This window comes from Sarcophilus harrisii, chromosome 6 (genome assembly GCF_902635505.1).
Source record: "Sarcophilus harrisii chromosome 6, mSarHar1.11, whole genome shotgun sequence".
Classification (NCBI taxonomy): Eukaryota; Metazoa; Chordata; class Mammalia; order Dasyuromorphia; family Dasyuridae; genus Sarcophilus; species Sarcophilus harrisii.
The window spans coordinates 28,223,162-28,251,012 of NC_045431.1; the positions used below are offsets into that span (position 1 = coordinate 28,223,162).

At 34.4% G+C, this 27,851-nt stretch overlaps 1 protein-coding gene across 5 annotated transcripts in view; it reads right to left on the reverse strand.

Annotated features, from left to right (window-relative positions):
• PDS5A (PDS5 cohesin associated factor A) overlaps positions 1–27,851 on the reverse strand; it is a 133,028-nt gene that overhangs the window by 61,399 nt on the left and 43,778 nt on the right. For 4 of the 5 annotated variants that reach the window (XR_004230019.1, XM_031941543.1, XM_031941542.1 and 1 more), the window contains exons 3-8: positions 16,661–16,864; positions 14,685–14,771; positions 13,682–13,779; positions 9,743–9,869; positions 7,689–7,769; positions 5,360–5,500 (exon numbers count right to left, since the gene is read on the reverse strand). Coding sequence is in view for 3 of the 5 variants with exons in the window: in XM_031941543.1 (XP_031797403.1) it covers positions 5,360–5,500; positions 7,689–7,769; positions 9,743–9,869; positions 13,682–13,779; positions 14,685–14,771; positions 16,661–16,864 (738 nt within the window). In the remaining 2 variants the exon portion in view is untranslated. Of the gene's footprint in view, positions 1–5,359; positions 5,501–7,688; positions 7,770–9,742; positions 9,870–13,681; positions 13,780–14,684; positions 14,772–15,169; positions 15,348–16,660; positions 16,865–27,851 lie in introns of those variants that run through there. The other variant, XR_004230020.1, reaches the window with a different exon arrangement.

Below are 27,851 nucleotides of genomic sequence, written 5' to 3' on the forward strand. Positions count from 1 at the left end.
CTTTGTAAATTTAACTAGATATACCCTGTAAGATCCCTTCCAATCCTAAATCAATGAACCAATAAAGAAAGATGAGTAGGCAAATAACTTTAATCATTTACAACTATTATAAACAATAACTATCTAGACAAATTTCTAATCAGAACAAAAGGACTACTAGCATTTCTTCTCTGATCTTGGATTTTGGCACTTCTTTCAGGAAGTGACTGGTGGATACTTACTGGTTCCACTCTGCTAAGAGATTTGGACATTTTCTTTTAAAATTTCTTCATGTCTAGCTTCATTATCATTAATTTTTCTTTTGACCATGATGTTTACAGAGTCCATAGATTCTTACATTTTAACTTTGATTTAATATCTCGTCTAATGGATTTATTGGCTTCTAATTAATTGGCCTGTGATGGTTTTCATAAATTATTGCTTGAACTTTATGCTTTATGTCTTATGCCAAGTTGTTAACTTCCCATATCAATTCTTCACAGCATAGCTCTTATTTCTTTCCAATTTTTTTCCTCAGGTGCTTTGTTTAATATTTCATTTATAAAATCATTTAAAATTTTTTCATTAAAAACCTCTTGCATCATCTATTCCAGAAATTCTAGCTGAGTCTGTGCTCAAGCTACGTTTTTCTCCAAGTTTTTGCTTGTAAATATGTTGGAATCATTCTCTTACATGAGTACTTAATGTTTTAAGCATCGCTACAACCACAGAAGCTCTTTATGATGTGGTTCTTTCTTTCAAGTGACTGCCTAATTTTAATCTTAATGTTAGAGATGGTTTCTGGAGCACTGTTGCTTCTTTTTCAGGATATTTATTATTTAATTATTACCAGTCATGTCCAATTCTTCATTTTGTAGTTTTCTTGGCAAAGTTATTGGAGTATTTTGCCATTTCCTTTTCCAGCTCATTATACAGATGAGATAACTGAGGCAAACAGGGTGAAGTGACTTGCTCAGGGTCACAGAGCTAATAAGTATAATCAGGTCCTAATTCCAGGCCTGGCATTCAATCCATTGTACCACCATGCCGCCCTACTTCTTGGGATACTTTACCTTTTGTTATTCCAGGTTCACAGGGACAGCTCAGATTAGGGACCTGCAAATTTTAATGCTATCAAAGTGGTGTAACCAATGATCTTTGCTCTGAGCTTCAAGTGATTTATCTATCTGGATTTCAGTCTCAGTAATGTGAGACCCAGCTAGATCAGTATGAGCCTAGTGGAAAGTTCTTTTGAGTCGAGGTATAGAACTGTAGCCTCTCCTTCCATCTGGGATTCCTGTCCTAAATTATTGTTCTACAGGCTGGTAATGTTAGGTGCTGGAACTGGGACCTGTTTCTGCTGCTGAGGATCTATGTCACACTTTTCTAGCTCGCTTCTGAACCTCTTCCTTTCAGCTTAGAGGCCTCAGATCTAGGCGCACCATCTGAAGACATAAATCTTCTTTTTCAGTCCAGCCTCTATCTTGTTCCATTTGTATGTATTTCTATTTTTACACCAAAATCCAATGGTTTTGATATCTGGGAAGGTAATTCTCCCATCATTCCTATCCTTTTTTCCTTTTTCCTTAACATTAATCCTAGCTTTTGGTTTTCCAAAGAATTTTGTTACTATGTTATCAACTCTGTAAAGTATCCTTTGGGTAGTTAGACTGCTATAAAATCAAACCAATAAATTAAACTTTAGTAGAACCATCATTTTTCCTAGGACATTCTAAGTAAATAAATAAATAACTATGTTATCCATAAAAAAGGAAAGGGAAAGAAAGGAAGAAAAGCTTTTATTAAATGCTTAATATGTATGCCAGGCACTTTTATCATTATTATCTTATTATTTCATATTATCCTATGACGCTGGTGCCATTAGTACCAGGTGAGAAAACAGACAGATACCAGTTAAAAGATTTGCACAAGTTCAGACAGCTAATTTGAACTGAGGTTTTACTGACTAGAGGCCCAGTCCTCTATCCACAGAACAACCAGATGCTTCTGGGTCATACTTTTTTTTTTTTTTTTTTTGGGGGGGGGGGGGTCTTATTTCCATTATTAACTTTGAAATAGTAGGGTGGGAAATGGGTAGCCCTGTACTTTGAGGGGAGAGTATGCACCTGTGCTTTACAACAAAGCTCGTATTTAATTTGGTATATGTTTTTTTAAAAGTCCTTTTCTTCAGCAATACTTTGGCAAAGACTTTTTCTCCAACTATGAAGCTATTCGGGTTGGACGTCCTTTTTTTTTAAATAACACAATAATGTTTTCCAATTATTTTTTGTAATGTTGAACCATCTTTACCTTTTAGAGCAAAACTGCTTAAACTGTGGATTGTGACTTCATGGGGAGTCACATAACTGAATGTGTAAAGTGTGAAACTCTGACTTAATATCAAACAAAAATAATCCTGTGGCTGTGAGGGTTATGTTTTTTGGCTATTTTTAGGCAATATGATAAAATTTTTCATGCCCATTTTGTTAAAATATTCTTATTTTTAAATATTAAAATTAATTTCATATTTTTCCAACAAAGTAGTAATTATCAAAACTACCCGTATGGGTTTTTTTAAAAAAGTAAATCAGTTATATGAAATTGGTTTAGATATAACTAATCACATACCCAAAGTCCTGTAAAAATTTCTTGACTGAAAATGGGTCATGGATGGAAAAAGTTTAAGAAGTCCTGATCTAAAGAATGGAGAAGTTTCTGCTTAATAAATTTAATAAAAAATAAAAAGGCATTTGTTCCTAAATAATAGGAAACAAAAGACATGGAATATAAACACACAAACAAAAACCCTGTGGCTGTGAGGGTTATGTTTTTTGGCTATTTTTTAGGCTATATGATAAAAATGTTGATGACTATTTTGTTCAAATATTCTTACTTTTAAATACTAAAATTAATTTCAAGTTATTCTCACAAAGTAGCAATTATCAAAACTACCTCTATGGGTTTCTTAAAAAAGTTAATCAATAGGGGCAACTAGGTGGGGCAGTGGATAGAGCACCAGCCCTGAAGTCAGGAGGACCCAAGTTCAAATCTGGCCTCAGACACTTAACACTTCCTAGCTGTGTGACCGACCCTGGGCAAGTCACTTAATCCCAATTGCCTCAGCAAAAACAAAACCAATAGAATGGCCTAGAAAATCAAGTCCTCAAAAATATGCACAAAACAGTATAGTGGTATAAAATGGAAGACTAAAAGACATGAATGCAAGGCCTTTTTTACTAAAATATTTTCCTTATGGGAAAATTGAAAAGCGCTCTAAATCAAGGAAAAGTTTTAGCTTTGAAAGATTAGCTAAAAGATTAGCTTTGAAAAAGCTTTTTTTTTTTTGAGGGATCAGAATATGTAACCAGAAAAAAGATAGAATTTAATAAAATTAAAGAGAGATAATCTCAATTACAGAAAAAGTTTAAAAATCAGAATAATGAGGATAAATTTTGGGGGGGTGAGAGATCTTGTCACCAAATTGCTGATAAAATGTTTAACACAAACAAATACACTATCTACCTTTCCTGATCACAATTCAATCTATATTCCCAGAATGACAAGAGTTAGAAAACTCCTTAGCTGCACATTTGTCTCCTCTTGCTCCCAGGAGCAGTCAGGAGGTGCCATAATGCACAGAGCACTGAGCTGGGAAGACCCAACTTCAAATCTAGACTCAGAAATTTACTGGGTGGGTGATCCTGGAAAAACCATTTAACTTCTGTTTAGCTCAGTTTCCTCAACTCTAAAAATAATAGGACTGACCACCTAGGGTTATGAGGATCAGAAATGAGCAGCACTTTGAGCAGCACCTAGGACACTGTGGGCACCAGACAAATTCTCATTCCTCTCCCATCTGGAAAATTAAAGTTAAAAAGCAATTCTGCCTCACTGCCCAGCTATTAACTTAGAAAATACTTTAAAATGAGAGATTAGAGTTAGATGGCGATGTTGGCTTCCTTCTGGTGAAGCAGCCTTGGTTGAGTTATTCACTCTGAGGTTGATAGTAAGGGGCCCATGAACAACAAGACTCCATCTATAACCATGTCCAAAGTAGAAAACCAAATGGGTACCAGACACTAAACAATGGTCAGATAGATTATGGAAGGTGAAGGCAAGGAAGTGCTCCCTTCGAAGACTCCGAGGAAAGCTAGTGTGGCCAGTTTGCGGTCGGCACCACCTAACATGTATATGCTGCTTAGTGCTGGACATTGCACCAAGTTCTTAGTGGCAATGACCAATCATCTCATCCTCAGAACCACTCTGGGAAATAAGGTTATTACTCCTATGTTAGAGATGAGGAAACTGAGGCAAAGGGATGGGGCCAAAGGTCACTCGGCTTGAGTGCAGGAGGCTATGCTTAAACTCAGGTCTTTCTCTGTCCAGACTTAGCCCTCTATCCACTGCATCCCCTGACGACAGTTCAAGGACACATTCTCTTCTTTCTGTGGCTATTTCTAGGGAATGTACGCTGTAAAGGATTTAGTGGGAGATCTTGCTAGCCACATGGTAGGCCTTTAATATATATATGCATGCTCAATTCAAGTGCTATTGTGTTAAACAAGATAATGACTTTTTAAAAATTGGACCTTTCTACTTTTTCAGACTTTGAACCTTTTGAGAACCAAAGTACTGTCTACTCTGTGCTCTCTTTGGTTGCCTCCTCCTGGCCCTGGCTTCTAAAGCCACCAAACTGGATAGGCTTCATATGTGGTGTCAGTGACCAACAATTTCTGCTTCCTGGGGACAGGCTTGCAGATGCACAGGGAAGATATAGAACAATAGGCTTCAAATTAAAGCACTTTGGGACTAGACCAACCCAAGAACTAGTCATATATAAAGATGCTTAAAGATAATTCAATTTATACTAGTAGTAGCTGTCAGTATTTACATCACAATGTTTGTCACACTCACTTTATGGGAGTGCCCCAACTGACATGTAAACAGAATGTTGGGATAAGACTATAAAGAGTGTAACCATTATCCACTTGTAATATATTATTATTTTTCATTAGACTGGAGAAAAAAGGGAGATAGACCACAAAACCAAATGCTACCTTAAGCCTCATTGAAAACCTACCTTCCATCAAAAATGACTCCATAATAAACAGCATTACTACACATTTATAATGTATTTTTAATACTTATTTTTTCCATTGTTCTCTTCCAATAGGTGCAAATAAACATATTATTAAATATTAATTAAATATTAAAAATTAATCGAGAATATAGTTAATTAATAAATAACTTCTTGGTATTCATTTTATAAATACGTTTTAACTTATGTCTTGGTTAATAATTTTAAAAGAAAAATTTAAACTCCTTAATGTACATTTTTAAAAAACTACTAAAAAGATTAAAAAAAAATATGCAACCCTACCTTAAGTTTGAATTCAAGTTGTGGCATAACAGAGAGCAATAAATGAGGATCTATGGCAAAAAGTTCCTGTATCAGATCAAATACATGTTCTGATAAATCACTTACTGAAGACCTTCCCAACACCAAAACTTGGTTGAAAAACTGTTAAGAAAGTTAAAAAATAATTAGGACATCAAGACATCTTGCAAGGTTGTTTTATTAAATAAAGCAACAGATTTTAGACATGAGAATTAATCCGGGAAAGGTGGTATTTAAACATTTAATGCAACTCTTGCTTTGGCAGCACATATACTAAGACATTTAAAACATTACAATTTTCAATTCCACTGTATAATAAAATGCTGAAGTTTTGTTTTCAAATTTCCAATATGTAATTGAAAAGATCATGCAGAATAAAATCCTTCACGAAGTCTCTAAACATCAAGTATTTTGACTCAAAAGAAAAAACAACAACGTCCACATAAAATTCAGATACAACAAATTACAGCAAGGATCTATAATTATGTTGGCTTAAAAATTCCCTGCTTTTTAGCTAAGTGATTTATAGAGGCTGAGTAATTTGCACAAGGTAACATAATTAAGCATTGGTGTCACAATTTGAACTTTTGTATAAATAAATTTTTTTTTCAATCAAAAGTTCAACACTCATTACACAAAGCTATTTATCATTGTTACAAAGAAGACTTCCATAAAACAAGGTTACTAATGCAGAAGAAATCTTCTGCTGAGTTGATCTTATTACAATTAAATATAATAAATACCTGCAGCTTTTTTTTTCCTTATCTATGTTCTTGTAACTATCTACACAAGAACATTAAAAAAAGTTTGTTTGCATTCAAATACAAAAAAGGGAAAGTTAAGATTTTTATACTCATCTCTTCCTATCTCAAACATCCAGATTTGGAACATTAGCCCTTAAGGTTTTCAAAGCAGTAGCTCCTGCTTCACTATTCCTCAACATTCCATACTAAAGATCCAGTAGCTAGAAAAGGCAAAAGGTAGTGAAGATAATACTAAGTATATAACCACAGCACTTTTCATTTTCTAATTCACTAAAAAGAAGTGGGATGTTATCTCTATTTTATCTTCAAAATATCTTCAAAATAAAGTTAAAAGAAAATTAAGCATTCTTGACACTATGCATGTGATTTCTGAAAACATATTTATCTGGACAATATTCTACATGAATAAGAAATTTGTAAAAGTCCTTGAAATTCCCTATAAAAAAAACTGGCTTCTTTTCAATTCTTGTTGGTACACTTAAATTGTGAATTAACATTACAGATATTATTTTATCCTCAACTTTTCAGCTTAAATGACTGATGGTGATATGTAAATAAGAAACCACAAATATCCAATATATTTGTCTTTGAAAAGTTATCACTTCACTCTCAAGAAACTCATTACAATTAATTTTATTACAAATATTATGAAGTTTGTAAAAGTGAATTGGTTTAAAATCTTAAATGTTAAAATTTTTATACATAATACAAGAGTGGAAAACTTTTCTATAGAGGGCCTAATTCAAAGGAAAAAAGTTAATGACAATCACGTAAGTAAAGATAATTTTTTCTTGTTCTATTAAAGGAGGCAACATCAATCTTTATCTGAAGAGCAGAGTACATGAATGATTCAAAAAATATTACAAATAAGACAAAATAATCATCTGTATTATGTAAAATTAGAAGGCTTTTGTACAAATCAAATCAATATGGATAGAATTAAAAAGAATACAACCTAAAAGGCAAATCCCTTGCATTAAGTGATTCAGATCAAATTCTAACATTAACATCTATAGAGAATGATGAAAAATAATAAGATCAAAAGATACTTTCTAAGACAAATATTCAAAGGATTTGAACATTTTTTCTAAAATTACCAACTATTAATGACCTACTAAAAAATGTCACAAAGAGCCATCAGAGAAATAAAAATTGGAACAACCATGAAGTGTTACTTCTTATCTATCAATCAGGATAATATGCTAAGATGGGAAAACTTATTGTTGGTTGACAAATTCAGCAATTATGAAAAATAATTTTGAAGTATACGGAAAAAAGTTGCCAAACTGTTCACACCAAAAAGGCTGACATTAAAAAGATTCATATGTATACATACACATTTCATAAGCAGTCTTATTATGGTAACAAAAAACTAGATACAAATTATTTGCTGGGGGAACAGTTAAAGTGAACATAATGAAATATTATTATATATTAAGGAATCTGAAATATAAAAATTTCACGACGTAGAAAATATACACAGGATGAAGAAAGGTGAGTAATTCAAGTTTAAAAATTATAGATTAAAAGTTGAAACAGATACATACATTGGCAATGGATGCCTCAATGATTTGGACTGTTCTTTTCAGTAAGACTTTTGCAAGATCAAATGCTTGCTTATTTAAGTTCTGAAATAAAGAATGAAAAAATTTACGTTAGAAAAAATAAATGCAATTTGATGGAAAGCACATTTTAAAAATCTTGAGTAAATATCACCATAAGAACATTTCATTCTTTCCACCCACCGGAATATTAGTGGGCACAGATGAGTTAACTTTCTGCTCTCTCTTTTTTTTTCCAAATGGCTAAAAGAAACTAAACGCAGAAATCTGATAAAGTAAACCATCAATCTAGACTTTGAATAAAATAAATTGTTCACTGAGCTGAAAGGCAAATCATTTGAACTAATAAATCATGTCTACTAAACTTTCTATACAAAGGAACATTTCATTCATTTTTACTAAATATGGGTTGCAAATCATTTGCTCTGCCAGATTAATTTCTCCTCCCTTCTTAGTCCACTGCTTCTTTTCTCTTTCCTTATGGAACTAAATGGAGCAGACATTCTGCTGCTTTCCTTCCTATAGCCTGACCCAAAGCTCTGGGGCTTTCTTCTTTTTTTTTTTTTTACAGTCACCATGACTTCTATTAGAGTGCAACTTAGTATTGCTAAAATGTTAGGTTTCAGGTGAAAAGAGTTTGTCTTGCAAGTCACACTCACTGTGTTTAGGCCTCAGTTCCCGCCTCTGTAAAATGAGGTTACATAACATGAACTCTAATGTGCTTTCAGCTCTCTAGCATGCTGCCTTACATTATCCTTAACAGTCTATTTCATTGACAACCACCAACCCATATACAACCTGAAAGAAGAATCTGTATCTCAAAGGATCTCTTAGAAGATCCCTTCCCATCATTTGCTAAGATTCTTAGCATGGCACAGAACAAGGTCAGGAGAAACATTCCATCTCCCTCTATGCTCAGATGGTGTTCAGAATTTGTCACTACTTTAAGAGACTGAACTATTCAAATAAGAACATATCCAATTAATACAACACTTAAGGGAAATTAAATGAAAAGGTTATTCTTCCTCAAATAAAGGTAGTCTGTCATTTGCCTGGAGTTGACTCAAAAAATCAGAAGATAGATTTAAAATCTAGCTAAGCAACTAAGAACTACCCTTTAAACACAACAAAAAAATACTAATATCTTTAAGAGAGTTAAGGAAAGATGTATAGCAATTAAAACATAGATATTTTCTGCCAATTAACAAAATCCAAGGGGAAAAAAAAAGGAAATGAAACTTTGGGAGAGAAAGATAGCCAGCTGACTCTTAAATCCCTGATTACTGCCTGCAGGGATGGCTGCCCTGAGTAGAATACTGCCACAAAACTTTCAATATCTTAGGGACCCAGGATAACTGTGTAAAGTCAAATGCAGGGAAACAAAAACAAAAAGCAACAGAAGAGTGTTAGAGTCTAACAGAGCCTACTTTTGAACTATCCCATGACTTGTTCCTATGTTTAAATATATTAGCAAAAGGCAACACTAAGTGTAATATGAAATGTAAAATCATATATTTCATCTCTTGGAATTTAAGAAGAAAAAAAACATCAAACTTTTTACCTGGGTTAAAATTAGTATTTTCCCTGCAGAAAGGGTTGAGATACTGTATAGACAGCATTCCTGATTTGGGGGTGGGGTGTATAAGATATTTAAACACAGTACTTGTTGATTCAGAATTAAGAGGGTATTAATTGTATCCAAGATCTACTGTAATCTATTTAACATGTACAGGACTGCTTGCCATCTTGGGGAGAGGGTGGAGGGAGGGAGGGGAAAAATTGGAACAGAAGTGAGTGCAAGGGATAATGTAAAACATTACCCTGGCATGGGTTCTGTCAATAAAAAGTTATTTAATTAAAAAAAAAAAAAAAAAAAAAAGAGGGTATTAAATTACACCAAGTTAGCTTTATGATACTGGTAGGTACAAAGAATGCTACAATTTCTTTTCTTTTTTTGTGGGTGGTGGAAAAAATAAAGATTATTGGAAAAAAATAAAGGTTGGAGACAGGAAATTCTATTATTAATAGCTTATGCTGACCTTATGTGCAGGAATGAGGTTAATAAGAATAGAATCCAATAATTCTTGGGTTACTCCATCACCTTCCATGATGATAGAACTCATCAAGTCCAACATATGCATCTGTACCTTTTTGTTGTGGCTATTGCTAAAAGGACAAAGAATAAATCATATTAAATTTTAATTTTAAGTCAAGAGATCACAATCTACAAGAATTATACTATCAATTCTCAATTTACTCCTCCTCCTCCCCGTTCCTTTAATTCTGTTTTTTACTCTTTCATTCTCTGGATCCCTTTGGTTTGCTCTTGCGTGTGTGTGTGTGTGTGTGTGTGTGTATGACAAAGTAAGGCCGAACTGTTCTGGTTCAACTGTTCTGAACTTCATGTGATCTCAGACACTTAACACTTCCCAACTGTGTGATCCTGGGCAAGTCTCTTAACCCCAACTGCCTCCGCAAAATTAAATAAATAATTAAACGAGAAGAAAATTGAATATAGAACTTATATCTTATAAGATCAAGAATACCTTTTGAATTATTCACTTTTACAATTTTCTATTATTCTGCAAAGAAGCAGTAATTTATGAAAGAGGATATTTAATTTGTTTCCCAATCCATATTAAAGTTTGAAAGTAGAGTTTAATTAAGTAGGATTAAACTCTTTTTGCCCTAGTAGGCCTCAAAGTATGAACTAGTCAACCAAAGAACCTAAGTTTTGCTTAAATCAAAACTAAGTCTAAGAGTATTCAGCTTTTTCATGGCACAAAGTGGGACACATGAAAATACTGTCAAAATAGCAAGCAAGATAGGGGAAGCTAATTTTTTAATTTCTTCCACTGTATTCCTTCATTACTATAAATGAAATATTGAAAATTTCCAGAAAATTAACCTATCCAGATTCAAATTTGCACAAAAGTGCATTATATGAAATAGAAATGAGTAATTTAATTAATAACTGCATTAATTCAGACAATTCAAAATCTGACCATATACTGCAAAAACTTTTTACATGCTTAATTAACCTAAACTATTATGATACAACATAACACAATAAGAAAAGCAACAGATGTGAAAACAGTTCACATAATTATAGATATAAAACTGGGAGCAACATATAACCTCTCCAAGTTTCTCTGGGATTTTATAGAAAAGATTAATTTATTCTCATTGCCATTCCATCTCCATCTCTCAACTTAGATACCTTACAGGTTTTTCACAAATAATGAGTTTATAGAGGTAGAGAAAGTGCCAAGGCAATTGGGGTTAAGTGAATTGCCCAGGGTCATACAACTAGAAAGTACTTGTTAAGTGTCTGAGGCTGGATTTGAACTCAGGTTCTCCTGACTCTAAAACTGATGCTCTATATATGCGCCATCTAGCTGCCCCAACAACAGCAATTCATATCTCTAAATCACCACTAGTTCTCACATTGCCAAAAAGTAATATGAATTAACTTCATTAACCCAAATTTCTAGCTCCAAAGGCTGGATTAACAAATTTATTTTGTTGACCACAATTCTGCATTTTAAAAAAATGTTCCCTAAGTGTGTTTAAAAAAAAAAAAATTAATTTGACACAAATAGATTTAAAGTCAAAATAAACAATAACATTCTGGCATTTTTATTTGTTTATTAATTACTTCCGAGGAAAGAAATGTTTTTCCAAGAAAAAAATAAATCTTCACATGAAAGAGATTTCAAGAGAATTAGAAAGAGGAAATGACAGTGACTTGAGATACCAAATCTTAGCATTAAAAAAATTGAATAGAAGCAGCTAGGTGGTAGTGGAGAATCAGCTCTGAAATCAGGAGGACCAGAGTTCAAATGTGATCTCAGATACATTACAGTAGATGTAAAATAACTGTATGGACATGTATTCATATATTGTATTTAACATATACTTTAACATATTTAACATGTATTGGTCTACCTGCCATCTTGGGGAAGGAATGGAGGGAAGGAGGGGAAAAATTGGAACAAAAGGGTTGGCAACTGTCAATGCTGAAAAATTACCCATGCATATAACTTGTAAATAAAAAGCTATAATAAGGGGGGAGGAGGGGAAGGGAGAAGAAAATTGAATACAGAACTGATATCTTACTCATCAAGAACACTTTTTGAACTATTCATTTTTACAACCAATAGAGAACATTTCCGCACAAGAGGGGAAAAGGCAGAGTAAGGAACATTTAGCTAAAATTATTCATAATTTACTCAATTTAGGAATCCTCAATGACCCCAAAGTCACAAACCAAATGGGCCAAGATGTCAGCAAACATCTATCTCTTTCTATCTCCCTTCCCCTCATCTCTGCCTTCCCCAAATGATAACATTCTGGAATATAGAAATAAAAGCTGTCATATCTACCTTCAATCTTGTTAGCTGCCTCAAAAGTGGGATTGGGATAATTAGCAGCACTTAGTCATTTTTTAAAAGATCACTCAATATTTTTTGCTCAGTTCCATCCATATCCCTCAAATAAGAAAAAGCTGCCTACTACTTTTATTATTGGTACATTTATCTGGAGTTTTTCTGCTCACTGTATTTTGACCAAATTACTTATTTAGCTTTTTGTATTGCTGTCAAAAATTTGGAAAAGGAAAAAACAAAAATAGCTAAATATAAAAGTAGCAAAATATAAGTTTCTATTTGTAATCATACTAATTCCTACTGAAGGAGGAAAAGCTAAAATTTATATTTAAAATTTTTCATATCACTTATGAATCTCCTATTTACTCTTTTTCTTTTGAAGGCACAAGAATCAAAAGTATCAATGACAAGTAAAAAAGATGAAGATGGTGTTAATAGCCATTAAAAAAAAATTTAAATTTATTGACTCTGGATATTAGTGGCAGTTACTTTACCAATCCCTGTAACTTCAAGTGCCTCTATCACAAAATGGGTGGGGGATAAGTGTTGGAAGGGTTGTGGAGGGAGCAAGGGGGTTATCCAGGAAGACAATGTACACAACATTGTAATTGCAAAGCTATTTTTAGTATTTTACTATGAGCTAGGAGTCAAACCACTTAGTACACTAGTTATAGTAAAGCTACTGTTTCCCACATAAATCAATATTCTACTACAGAAGTAATTCTATTAGAATAGAGAATGGGAGGAAGGAAAAAAAGGGCTACTTTGGGGAAGGAGTAGTATGTAATTTTGGACTGAGGTGAGAAATTCTGGACTACATGAGGATACTGAGTGCCAAAGGAACAATGGAGAAAGATTTTAAAAGGGAGGTGAGAGGTATTAAAAACAGTCTTATGTAATTTCCAATGTTGTAAAGGCAAAATACAACTAAAAATTATTTTCATTTCTTTTTTGGCTGGTTTGGAAAAATCAAAATACTACTTTCCCTTACTCATTCAAGACTCTTAAGTAAAATAATTCTTAAGCTCAGTTTCATCAAGCTTATTCCTCTATTTTTTCATGAAATCCTTCACTCTCTCCCCAATACTTTCTTCTTTATAACTGAAATTCATAGAAATCCTGAGAAAAATCTAAACTTAATCCAAACAATCCACAGGAGAATCTACTGCACAAGATATCAATCATAATATATATATATAAGCTCAATATACTATATTAATACATATAAATATGCAATAAAATATATAATAAATATAACAAAAGCTCAAATACAATTATATGCAACTATACTGTAATCTTTTTTCAGGAAGGAACTACTTCTATAGCCTCCCACAGTAATTAGTAGAGCGCTGAATACATTAAATGCACTATAAAAGTTAAGCCAAAAACATTTCCATTGTTAGCATTCTGCTGAGGTTTTTCTCCCTATTAAGTATTTTGCTGGAACATAATTCTTTATATTGCTCCAAAAGATCTTGATTATAAATGGTATATGGAAGTAAAAAAAAATAAAAAAAGAAAATCCCCCCCCAAAAAACAAAGAAATCTAAACAAAAGTAATATATATAATATATATATATAACAACTTACTTGATCACTGAGAAGAGAGTTCTAAAAAGTTGAATAAAAATTTCATTGCAATCTTCCAATTCAAAGCAGATGTTATAGGATTTAACCCAAGCTAAATTCTAAAACAACAAAATTATTGAATTATACACACAGAGAGCAACTTTACTAATCAATAATACTACAACTACTTTAAAATAATTAAAAAATCAAGTTTTAAAAATCTATAGAAGTACAATAGGCATACAAGCTGAATTTTGAAACATTCATCCATCTATAGTCCAATATTAAATTTCACCAAAAAAAGTAGAGATACTAAAGGAAGGTTAAATATCCATTTTCCAATTATTAAATAAATCTGCTTGATGAGAACATAAAGCTTTTAGCTTAAATTGTTTAAAAAATTAAAAAAGAGAGAAGTTTAAAACTTTGGTTCTCAATAAAACTTAAAAAAATTAGAATGTAGTTCAGATTAGTAAGACATAAGACTAATTTGACTAAACTGTGAATATAAAGAAATGTAACTATTTTGTAAAAAATGGTGAATAAGAATAATTAAAAGAAGCATGGCAAGACTTGTAAGAACCATTACAGAGTGACAAAAGCAGAATTAGGAAAAACAATACACAAAATGTTAACAATGATGTAGATGAAAAATAACAAAAAGACAAAATTGACACCTATGTAATTATGGCTTAGCTTGAGAAAATGAACCTCTCTTATTGGCAGAAATGGTAGCCTCTGAGTATGGATAGTATATGTGGCTGCTCCAACACACTGTAGAAGTTGCTGATTAACACATTAGTTGGTTTGGTAAATTGCTCTTTTCCTCCCCTTTTTAATTCTCTATTACAAAGGAAAGCTTGGAGGGTAGTAATATTAAAAAAGAGATCGATAGTTAAATGGGGGTGGGGTGGGGGGGATTGAACGTTATATAAAATGAAAGCCATTTCATGCTTCAGAGTGGTCTTATTTCTCATTGGCCTACTACATAAGAAGAGCATACCATTTCTAATAAAGTTCTTACCTCTAATAAGTAAAAATATCTATTAAACTGTGGACTCTTAGTATCTTCCAAACCTTTTAATTGTCTTGTAATGAATAAAAATATGTCCTGTAAAACAAAAGTATAAAACAGATCAACAAAGAAACCAAAATAATGTTATTCTCCCTCGCATCATTAATGCTGTGGCTATAATAAAATAAATCAAAAATTTTCTCCTTATCTAAATGGCTTGGTTTTGCGTAACTGGACAGATAAATGAAAAAAAAAATGCAAACTGTAGAAATGGGATTGTAAAAGTAAAAGCAGCTATTAATTTCCAGACATCTTTAAGCGTTCTCAGATTGGGGGAACAAAGCAACCCACACAGCAAAGTTTCAATGTAAAACACAAATAGACATATTCCCCTAGCATACCACCCACTAGCCCATTCCTCCATCAAGGCAGGAAACTATTTCTATAGAATTAAGCCAGGTGTGGGAATTTTCCCCTATTCAGCCTGTACATACATTCATGTTCAGTACTTAGTCTTGTACATGCGAGACGTAACTATAAAGTAATGAGAGTGATTCTCTTCTGTAGCTTGTGGAAGCAGAGGAGGAATGATCATAGCAGAGACATGTAGCAACATGCTTCAACTTGCAGCAGGAGTAATTTCAAGGTCAGCAGTCAGTCTTGTGCTAGCAGCTGTGAAGAACATAAGTGTGTGCTGTTTCATGTCAGCATAAAAATGAGTGACCAATTTTAGATCAAATAATAATAAGAAATTTTGAGTGAAGTTACATAAATCTGCAAGTGAGACATTCAACAGATTGAGTAATGACAGGAGTAAAAGTCTTTAAATGGCATAAGATTTAAAGAAGGCAAAGAAGAAGACTATAATAATGCTCAAAAATCACCAAAAAAGACTGATCAAAACGTTGACAGTCAAGAGTTCTGATTCATTCATATAACTAAATAAGGATGATTCAGAAAGAGAACCTAAATTTCAATAATAATTCTTGAAATACCACACTATACATTTTAAGTGACAAACATTTGTTCTTATCTTTCAGGGAAACGAGAATTTTGAAGGAATCTGTGACGAGAAGAGACATGATATTTCTAGAGTGCCGGAAAAACCAAGAATCAAAGTCTGACGTATAAAATGCCAAAATTTTCTTGTAAAGGCCTCAAAAAGTATACATGTGAAGTCTCCAAAGCATGCATGCATATCAAAATCACAAGAGAGGTGATTTGTTTCCTTGACACCAATGTCTTTGTTTATGCAAAATTCATCACACAAGGTCCAACATAGGTTCATTATGCAGAAATTCTGAAGCATGAGAAATTCTGTACAACACAAAAGGGATGAACTGTGACCCAATAATTGGCTTCTTCACCACAACAAAGCTCTAGCTCACAACATGCATTCCATCAGCTCTTGAACAATAGTATTTCCCAGCTTGATCACCCACCTTATTCACCAGCTTGGTTCTAGATGACTTGGACTGTTTGAAAAAATTCAAATCCCCTCTTCCCCACCACCCTTTTAAAGAACAAAGATTTGCCATTATAGGAGATAAAGAGTGTAACAAAGACGCTGAAGGTAGTTCCAAATAAGGAGTTCCAAAAACCATTAAGAAAGCAGCACCATCAAAATAACCAAGTTTTCAAAGTAATTGAAAAGAAAAACCTATGAGTTTACAAATTTGTTTTGTTAATGCCAGTCTCATTACTTTATAGTCACTTCACACTTTGCATTTTCATTTGCATTTTTTTTTACTGGGCATATTTTGTTAATATTAAACAAAATAAGCAGTTTTAGGAACCATCCCCAAATTGCTATAATTTCAATTAATATGAACAAGTTATATTTCTTAATAAAGACAATGTAAGCCATGTACTTTTCATTTGATGAAATGGTTAACAACAAATTCATAAATTCCACAGGATAGGATAGGTAACAAATTAAAAAAAAAAGAAAAAAAAAGAAAAGAGCTTTTAAAAAACTAATTTACCTTGAGTTTGTCATGGGAAGTATACGGTGCTTCTGGAGCATAGATTCGGAAAATATCAGCCAAACAACAAGCTACAAGAAGACGTACATCTTTGTTGGGATTCCTGAGGAAGAATTCAGATGCAAGATGCAAGGCTAGAGGAAGATACTGCTGCTTTTCATCTTCTGAGTCCTGATCCATGTCCATAAAAGTTTTTACTACCATCTGATACAAATAAAAAGAAAAAAATCTATAAACCAACATCAATAAGAAGTTCCTTTAAAAATTAGCAATACCATTTTTATACAAAATTTTCAATACTGTTACTATTCAGAATGAGGCACATTATCTATTTTTAAAATCCTGATTTCTACCTTTTTTAAAAAAACTGAAACCTGAACACATTTTTTTCCCTGAATTGGTTGAAGAGAACTAAATCAAATACTTTCTATAAAACTAGTCTTCAAGATGTCACATAAAACCTACATATCCAACATTACCAATAAATTTATTGGAATTATGTTATTTTGCCTCCTCTCTCATTTCATAAGTAGTTATAGAAGAAAAACCTCTGAATTAAATACCTACTTCCTACTTTAATCTGATATTCTGCAAAATTAAGAATTAAGTTAATACTTAGGTCGCCAAATCTAAGCTGAATATAGTTTGTTACTAATATCTTAATTATTTGTATTTAGAAAAATTCATTAAGAAGCAGTGCTCCTTTGATAATAAAGCAAAACCTCTAAGGAAGGCAAATATAATTACACTTATTTAATTTCTAATTGTTCTCTTGTTGCAGAAAAGCCAGCAAGCATTCTTCAATCTATAAAACATCCATCCTACTACAGACATTTGGTTAATATTTCCACAATCTTTGTGAAAAAGGCTACTTCCAGTGATGGAAATTTAATAGTTCATATGCATTTCCTTTTATTGTCAAACCTACTCTTTAAGTTTTGCTGAACTGCTTTTCCCCTTTCACACAAACTTTGTTTCCCAGGGCCTGATACCTGTTGGTTGATTAAAAAGATAGCTAGCTAAGACCGATTGAAACGATGGTTAGTTGGGTATGGGAAAAGGAGGGATATTTTTAAAAACAAATGTCATGTGCAAATAAACAACTTTTTAAAAAAGATATTGCCTGGTAAAGTAGGAGGCATGATCAGCAAAATTGTTGTGTTTAATTTTGATACTCTCCCATTTCCAATAACACACTTTTCTCCTGGTGTCTCCTAATACCTAATGACTATTCAATGAAACATACTATTAGTTCATCTTTCTAAAGTACAATTGATAATCCAAGTGCTAACTATTGGTGGCATGGCTCAAAGGGATTTGCTTCTTAAAAACAGGCCTATTAATATTTCAAAGATCAAAGAAATACAACCAAAATGGTAGACTAAAAAAGAATAAAATATGAACCTAAAATATAAATATTAAGTAAATGGCAATCAATGTTACCTGATATAGTGCAGAGTAGTGTAAAGTGATAAAGAGAATGGCAGAGGGTAAAAGGGTAAGGAAGCATACCTGAAGGTATATCATGGTTAGGAAGAGGAGTGGAGCTGTCAAAAATAGAGTGGGGGTTCCAGGATCTACCTGTTTTATTTAGAATGTTCCTTTCTTGCTTCACAAGAAAGCTGAACTCCAACAGTAATCCACTACCACCAAGTACTAAGTTAGGAAGGGCCCACTAATAATTCTTAAGTTCCTGCCTCTAACCTGTATCCTTACTGCTATTCCTAGGTGGGTAGGGGTTCCTTGACAAAATCCTATTCAGAATCTGGGTTGAGCAGCTTTCATGAACCAAAAGTCATTTTCCCAAACTAGAGTCAAAATAGGAGCCTATGCTTTGCCTGCTTTCTCCTATGTTGCAGTAATATTTCTACTAACAGCAAATATATGAATGACACAGTGGAAAAGAACTCTGGATTTGGAGCCTGTTGTGAATCCTACCTCTTCTACTTACTATCTGTGTGATCCTGAACAAATAATTTTCCTTCTTTAGGTCTCAGTTTTCTTACCTGTAAAGTAAGGAGATTGGACTAAATGACTTCCAAAGTTCATTAAGTTCTAAATCTGCGTCCTCAGTCTCTTCTCCCTTATCCACCATTAGTCACAAAAAGGTAGAGTAGGGGTTCTAAACCTGGCCCATCTTCCTGAATGACATATGGAAGCCACCTTACTCTAGATACCATGGAGGTTCTGTACCTTCTAGGTTGAAACTCTTGTCATTGAGTGCCCAAAGACTGAATTTGGAGAGTTCAATGTGGATCCTCCTCCTGTAGATTTAGGCCCTATCCCTCCTCCCCACTTACCCCACTCACCCTGTGTTGTGGAACCATAAAAGAAAAACGAAACATTTCAGCCACTGTTGAATACTAAAATATCCAAACCCTGGAGCAATATAAATTAGGCCCAACCACAAACCAAACAGATATTCTTTCTGTAGCATATCTTCTGTCTGCATCAATCCTCTTATCTTGAGAGAAAGAATATTAGTAAGGAAAATCTGCTAGGAAAGAAAAAGGGAAAATTTTGAATGATTGGTCAGCAAGAAAAAAGGACCAGTTGTTCATCAAAAACAAGTAAAAAGGAGATAGTGGAGAACAGTGGTAGGAGATATAAGGTGGAGAGAGAGAGGGAGAAGAAGAGGGAAAGGGGCAAGAGAGGGAGGAAGAGAAAGGGGAAAGAAAGGGGAAGGAGGGGAGAGAGAGGGAGAGAAAGGGAAAGGAATAGGAAAAGGGAGAGGGAGGAGTGGGAGTATTCTTAGAACAAGAGAAAGGTGCATCAAGAGAATAGGCAGACTATAAAATAATCCAAAAGGAGTCTTTTGTCAAAGAACAGGAGTAAAGATGTTATCTGGGTAGAGTATTCGAGGAGCCAGTTTCAAAAAGGTTAAAGGATGATAAATAGAGGATCAAGCAAAGGGCTCCAAGCATGCTGAATTGACCCCCCCACCCCCCCATGGTGAACTTACAGGAGAGTATGGACAAGCGATTCACGGAACAAGTACACATGGATGGCTTTCAAGCCATGTTTTAAGCAAACATCCAAATCTCTTGAGACCACAGATCCTTCTGTTTGAATTGTATAATTTCCATCTGTCATCCATTTTATCCCCTTCTCAAACCAATAAAACACAAACTAAATTAGTTTGGGACAGAATATCCACACTAAAGCTAAACATAATTGATTAGGCATTCTGTGCTATTTCATACCATTTCATACTCTTCTTTGAAAAGATGCAACCTCTAATTTCTTGGATCAGCTCCATTCTCTTGACTCATACTACTCTCCCTAGGTATCAAATTGTACCTCTCTTCTAAAGGGATGATTCTTTCTAAAGGAAAGAAAATTCCAGGCTTTTAATTTGAAGATAGATATTTCAATGAAAGTCTTCCAGTCAACAGTTATGATCATTGTAACTGCAGAATTTTAATCTTTTTATAAGACAGTTCTAGTAAGATTGACTGAATCCAGGAGCAACTGGTTTCTAAAAAACTTGTGAAGCTTAAAGTCAATCTTTCCTGTCTTATCAGGGACTGTCCTGCCAGAAAATGATCCCAGAAAAAAAAATTCTTTGTTCTGCCACTAGATGGTAATAAATTCAAGTGGCTAGATATAGATACCAAACAAACGAATATTTAGAAGATAAATGCAAAGGGGAGAGAATGTAAACCTAGAGAATGTAATACCTCTTAGCAATCTTTGTATAGTTTATGGAAGCTCAGAAAAGGTTATCTTTTTTTAGGTTATTCACTTTTTCCTCTACCTAGTTGACAGGATTCTCTCCATACACATCCCTAAATCATTCCCTATAATCCTAAAATAAATATGAATTTTAAAAAGTTATGATACTTCTAAAAACTTGAAAGCATTAATTACAAACTTGAGAGGAAAATAAAAATAGATAGAACAGAAAGACATATTGGCCACATGACCATAGATGATGATCATAACTTCTCAGTACAACTTTCTAAGGCAGCATGGCCTGATACGCGGAGCACTACACTTGCAGTCAGGAAGTCCTGTATTTGACACTAGCTGTCCGATCCTGAGGAAGTCTCAGTTTCTTCATTTGTAAAATGAAGGAGGAGTAGATCCAGTGGTCTCTGGGGTCCCTTCCCGTTCTAAACCTATGCTCCTCTAACTGTAATTCCCATAACCATAAATGACAAAGAACAAAGACTTGGTAGTAAAAAGATAACAAAAAGAGTAATTTGGGGCTCTATTAGGGGATTTATTTCCAGGAATAGGAAGGTGATTTTTGTATATCAGGCCTTTGAAGGATAATGAGAAGCTGGAAAGGATCAGCTGAAGAAACTTGCAAGGTTTTGACAAAGGAAGAAAAATCTCAGGAGAAACATGACAACTGTCTTCAAGTATTTGGTGGGATGTCAAATGAGATAGGCATTAGATAAACTAGGCCCAATGGGTGCAAGCTGAAAAAAACTAAATTTACAATAACTAAAAAAGTGCTTAACAAATCAGCTGTTCAAAAGAGTAATGGCATTCATTGCCTTTGTAGGTAGATTCATTCACTTTTACTAGAAATTTTCAAGCTGAATCTGGATGCCACTTGTCCTATATTTTGGGCTATATTCTTTTTCCCTAACAGTCCTTGGAAGAGATGACTTTGGGAGTCCTTTCCATTCAAATTTCTGAAGCTTGACCTACCTAGAAACATATGACTTATTTCTGGACAATTATAAAACTATATCAACAAATAAAAGGAAGATTAAAGACACACACCCACACACATCACACACAGAAATTTCTAGGTAAAAATAAACGGGAAATATAAAAGGCAGGCTGAAAAAAGGATTAATGAAGGTGGTCTTCTTTCAGAATCAAAATTTATTTCAAAATATAGAGCACCATAATTATATGGTACTGGGCAAAAAATAACTAAGTAGATCAATGGAATAAGTGCTCTACAAATCCAATCAAAAAAATTCAAGTTATTAATCTTCACAAATGACTGATCTTTACATAGAAAAAATTGACCCTTCCATTTACTTCAACCACCTCCAAGTTCAAGTAATCAATCACTAGCATATTAACAAACAACTGTATGTTTCATCAGATAAACCAAGAGTTGGAAACAATTTATTTTCAAGTAATTTGAATAATCCAGTATCAAAATCAAGACTTCACTAACTCAAGATATCTGAGGGAGAAGTTATAAAATGACTGGAAAAAATATGAATGTGGTAATACTGGTTAGAAACCAGTAACTACCAACCCACATGCCTATTTTCTCACCTATACAAAATCTTTTTAGGAAAAATCTAGTGTAGAGAGTATCCTTTATAAAATAGGATGGGGGGGGGGGAGGGGAGAAGGAGGAGGTAGCTAGATGGCACAAGTGGATAGAGCACCAGCCCTGAAGGACCAGAGTTCAAATTAAGTCTCAGACACAACATGTCTTAGCTGTGTGACCCTGGGCAAGTCACTTAACCCCAATTGCTTCAGCAAACAAAAACAAAACTAACCAAAACAATAGGACACGGCAAGCAATTATCACAAGGAGAGTCACCAAATAATTACACTTTCAGAATCGTACAAATGACTGAAACTACTTAATATTCAATAGCAATACTATAGCATATTTTAGTTTCTTCAGTTTTCCAGGTATGAGAAAAATCACTCATTTGTTTTGTGCAAGAAAAGATCTGGGACACATTAAATGTATGCTTATCTGTGTATTGGGGCTGGGAGGTGAGGTTCAAGCTTCCAAGAATAGAGGTCCTTTGGACAGGGACTATTTTAAGCCCTCCCTCACCTGATTGCTGAAAACTACTTGAATATACTATTGGCCATCCTTTCCTAGCCCAACTAATCCTTAAATTTTGACTTCCTCCTGTGTATTCCCCTTTTATTTCTTCTTTCTCACTGACTTACTCACTGTTCTTAAATAATAATAATAATAATAATAAATATCAGCTACATTTACTTAGCATCCACTATGAGCCAAGCACTTTACCAACCACTTTTCAAATATTATGTCACTTAATTCTTAGAATAATTCTTTAGGATAGGTGCTATTATTACTCCCATTTTACAGATGAGATTTACTCAGGTCTATCCAGTGAGTAAGTATCTAAAGCCAAGTACAATCTTCCTTACTCCAGTTCCATGCCCTGAGCCACTCAGTAGACTCTCCTGTATGCCTAGAACTCTCTTCTTTGGCTTTCCGCATCTTCCTTCAGATCTAAGTCCTTAGCTAAAGTCCAATTCTCTGAACAAAGCCTTTCTCAATCCTCCATAAAGCTAGCTCCTTCCTTCTGGTGATTTATCTCCAATTTAGCCTTATTATCTATCTTATCATCTCCCCCTTTAGACCCTTTCTTTTATCCTGTGTCTGGCACATAGTAGGTAGCTAATAAATACTTGCTGACTACTGTCCTTAAGGTCACCTTCAGCTTTGATCCTATTGACAAAGAAGCAGGACTTCAAAGATTGGTATTAATATCAAAGATGCCAGTCACACACTGAACTTCCTGACTGGTCTTGTCTTTCCCTTCCTCCCCAAACCATTCCTGGATGGGTGAACTCTTCCAGTATCTTAAAAGCAATATTCAAAAGGTTTGTTACTGCCTTGTCAAACAAGAATTCTATTGCTTCCATCGTACTTTGTCAGCATCCATTCCCTCATTCCTCAATCTCTTGACATCTAGCTTTTAGTTTTCAATGATCAACGAAACTGCATTAAGATAACCACGCATCTTCTACACCAAATCGAAAACCTTATTTCTTTGACACTTCTGCAGTAGGGATACTCTTTTCCTTTTTGAAAGTTCCTACTTTGAGTTCCTCTACTTTATTCTACCATCACTCTTCTACTCTTCTTATCATCTCTCTAAATATCTCAGATAATTCTTTTCCCTCCAGCCATTTAAATAGGATTATTCCCTAAGGTTCTGTCTTCCACCACCTGCTCTTCTCAGTCTACACTTTCTCCATTAGAAAGACCATCTGCTCTTAAGCTTCATTTTTAAGCAGAAAGGTCTCAAAACCCCTATAACTCTGATCCCCCTCCTAAATATCAATCTTCTAATTCAATGATCAAGACTTTTGCATTTGATCACAAGGTACACATCAAATTCAATTTATCTAGTTTTTCATTTTTTATTGTTGAAAACCATTCCCCTCATTAAAAAGAAACCATATTTGTTGGTTTTGAATCACTTTTATTTCTGAATGTATCACTCTTCCTTGCCCCCCTCCAAGAGAACTATGCTTTGAAATGAAAACAAGGAATTCAGCAAAACTAAGAAAGACATCAATAATTTGAGAATATACTCATGTGCCATACCCATAGTCTCCTACCTTGGCAAACAAGAGTAATTTGTGATTGCAGTTGTTTTTGGAGGGATGGGAAAGGGAAGATTGCTCTTTCTATTTCTATTTACATAACTGTAGTCACTGTGTTTCTCATTTTCCTGGTTCTGCTTTTATATCTCTTCATGGTGTTTCTTAGAGTGCACTAATATTTCATTATTTATGTATTGCAATTTGTTTAGACATTCTCCAATCTTTGGCCATCTGCTTTGTTCCATTTCTTTGCTACAGGGGAAAGTGCTGCTACAAATATTTTAGGGTGTAGAATATATTTCTCTTGCTGGATCTCCAACCTCTATGCTTCTCCTAGCCAAGATGGATAGCTTGGTGGAATGGAAAATGCCCTACATTTAGATCCATAAGAGCTGGATTAAATCCTAACTTGGACATTTGTTTATTAGCTGCAAGTCACTCAATTTCCATGGCCACATTTTCTTCCTCTAGGATTGGGCTGCCTGATTTTTAAGATCCCTTTTCCTTGGCCCTAATCCTATGCATCCAAGTCCTTTTTGATAATGTTTCTTATTGTTGTTTTGCCAACTAAAAAACTTCCCAAGCAGTCCATCCTATAGCCACTGGCCTATAGGAGGGCATTAACACATCGTTCCTAAACTACTAAAGCATACTACTGATTGCTTTCTCATGTGATAGAATCTAAAGCTAGGTTTTCTTTTTATAGGTTGGGAATGGCAACCCTGTTTCAGACAGGAGTGAGCAGTCTAAATATAATTGTGTTCCCACAGTAGCCAAAAAGATCAAACAGAGGGAAAGGATCCATACATACAAAAACACTTATAACAGCACTTTTGTGATAATCTCCCCATCAAGAAACAAAATAGGTGTCTATCAAATGGGGAATGGATCAACAAATTGTGACATATGAAGGCAATGGAAAATTACTGTGATGAAAGAAATGATCAAAGGGACAGATTTAGAGAAAACTAGAAATATGTATTTGTATTAATTGATTTGTGAGAAGCAGAAAAAAAACTGATAAAATTACTACAAACTTAAAGCAAACTGAACATAATAAAGTCAGTTTCACATACAATCCTCTTCCGTTCTTTATATATTAAAACATTCTTATTTACTGATGTTTGTCAAGTTTCTTTCAAAAAAGAATATTTTTTAAAAAAATTGTTCTGAACCCGGATCTACTTATCATAATCTCCTTGTTCTGTCATTAAAGGACCATCCTACCATGCCCTTCCTTCTTTAATTTCTCATCTTCTACCTTTCCAATCTTTCTACACCCTATTCCCAGACTTCTGCCCTTTGATTCACTAACACTGGCTTCTTGATCGTCCCACAAAGATTCTGGCTATTCCCCCAACTACAATAGCTTCATACCTCCTCTCTGGCTGCTGAACTCCTTAGCTTCCTTTAAATCCCATCTAAAATTCCACCTTCTATAAGAAGTTTTGTTTCCTGTTTTGTTTTCAGTCCTGTCTTTTTGCAACCCAAAAGGTTGGCCAGGTGCCTATTATTGAATAAAAAATTGAGTCCAACAAACATTAAATTTAAATCATTGTGGTAGGAGAGAGGGATAACACAAATATGGAAAACAACACAATGTTACCCTGGAGCAGCTTAATATATACACAAATAAATAACAAAAATTAGAAATAATTAAATGTAAATAAGATACCAATAAAAATATGACAAATTAAGAAAGGGAGGCTCTTTAACATGTTTTCTTCTTTTCCAAAAGAACTTTGTTCAAGAAATGAGAATCTATGGAACACTGCAGTTGCTGTCAGATCAAGCGATATATATATCTATAGATTGTTTTGATGAATGATTTTTAATTTTTTGTTACAAGAGATGACTGAGAAAGGAAATAAGGGGAAGGATATACTTGGAAATAGAGGTAAAAAATTTTAAAAATCAATAATTTAAAAAAGAAAAGTGCTATTTTAAAATCTCTTCTCTCATTACCTTCTTCCTTGGTCATTCCTTTCACTTCATGGCTGTTAGTACCTCTATGCCAATGACATGACATCTCAATATATATCTTTCACCTTGCAAAGTCCCCATTTCCAAAAGGCTGCCGGACATCTCCAATTGAATACTTGATTGACAACATCCATATCTAATGATGGCATCACCATTCTCCCAATTAGTTAAGCTTAAAATCACAGATAATTGTGCTTTACTTCCCCTTCCCTAAACTGCCTCACTTTTCCTTACTTAACTTCTTAGAATATCTCCTATACCAAGTCAATGAGCATTTTTAATGTGTTATGTGGCAGGAATGTGTTAAGTGATACAAAGAAAGGCACGAGCAAAGTAGCCCCTGTCATCCAGAAGCTTATTTCAGATGTTCATCGCTCCTCCTTGAAATAAGCAGAAGAGCAGGCTAGCTACTCTCCCAGCCTCCAAACTAGATCTTATGGCCTGCTCCCAAAGTCAGATATCCATTATTAGATCACTGTCAAAGTAATCTTCCTACTTGTCTTCAGTGCCTGACACTCAAAATATTCAACAACCTGGTTCTAACTTAGTTTTCTAGCCTTTTGTCATAGTTGCCTTCCTCTTTTGCAGACTCCACCCCGGCCAACTGGTCTCTTGACACTTAAATGTTCACTGAACTAAATAAACAGTGTAACTTTGTAGTATGGATAAGGTGAGAAGCAGTCCAAAGAGGAGAGGACTGAGACTGCACTTGGAGTTGGAAAGTTCAAAAGCCTACTGTGGACTACCAGAAAGCTTTGGTGAAGATCAAATGAGAACCGATGTAAAAGACTCTGCAAGACTTAAAGAACTATACAAATGTGAATTCTTCTTCTTCTTCTTCTTCATTTGCCCTTAGCAGACTTTGGAAGCTGTCCAAAGGAGAAATTCAGTTTCTGAGTTTGTCAAGACTTATTCAAGGGGGCTCCAGAGAAGAAGTCTGGTAGCAGCAGCTGGGAACAATTTGTGAGCAAATTTTCCCCACATTTTTAGTGAGACTCTGTCTTCAAACATTCCATTCAAGCTAAAATTCTAATAGCCCTAGCACCCCGTATATTCTGAGCAGCAAGATTCACTCACAAACAACATCAGATATTATCACTGGACTGTGACATGTCAGGAAAGAGAGAAGGCCAAGGAAGCTGACTGGGCACAGTAGAGAAGGGTTTAAAACTACTTTAAAATTCATTTCCCATCAGCTGCTCTGTGGACTTGTGATGTTTTTAAAATATCATGACAGCCAAGATGGTGGATTAGGAGCAGCCACCTAGCTGAATTGTCTCAATATTCCCCTCTACACAATCTTGAAACTACACATTAAATCAACACAAGGTTGGGATGAGAGTTTTTCTGGCCTAACAAAATTTAAAAGATTGGTAATAGTCTGAGAGGCCAGAATGGGGGCCCGTGGAGAGCCCACCCATGCAGTTAAGGCAGCAGTAACTGCCACAGCAGCAGATCCAGAAGCTCTTAGCCCAGAGACAATAAGGGGCTTGGACAATTGAGTTGTCTTTGCTGGCACTGGACCCAGTTGATAATCACTGGCTACAGCCTATATGCAATTCAGAAGAGTGACTGTCTGTCACAAGGGAGAAAGGACCTAGGGCTAGAGCTTGCAGTTTTTTGGAGACCAACTGCCTTCTCTGGGTAAAAGCACAGCCCAGAACAGTGACCAAACCTCTTTCAGAATCACAAAAATTTAAAAGTACCAAAAATTTGCAGATCCCCCCGGGTCTAACTCTAAAAATAGCAACACAAAAAAGCCTTAAGTTCAGGATGGTGCTTCCCCATCCCCAGGTGAGCAGAGCCCAACTTTGATATAAAGTTCAAAAATCAAGAAATAGAATAAGAAAATGAGCAAACAAAATATCTGACCATTAAAAGCTACTACAGCGACAGGGAAGACCAA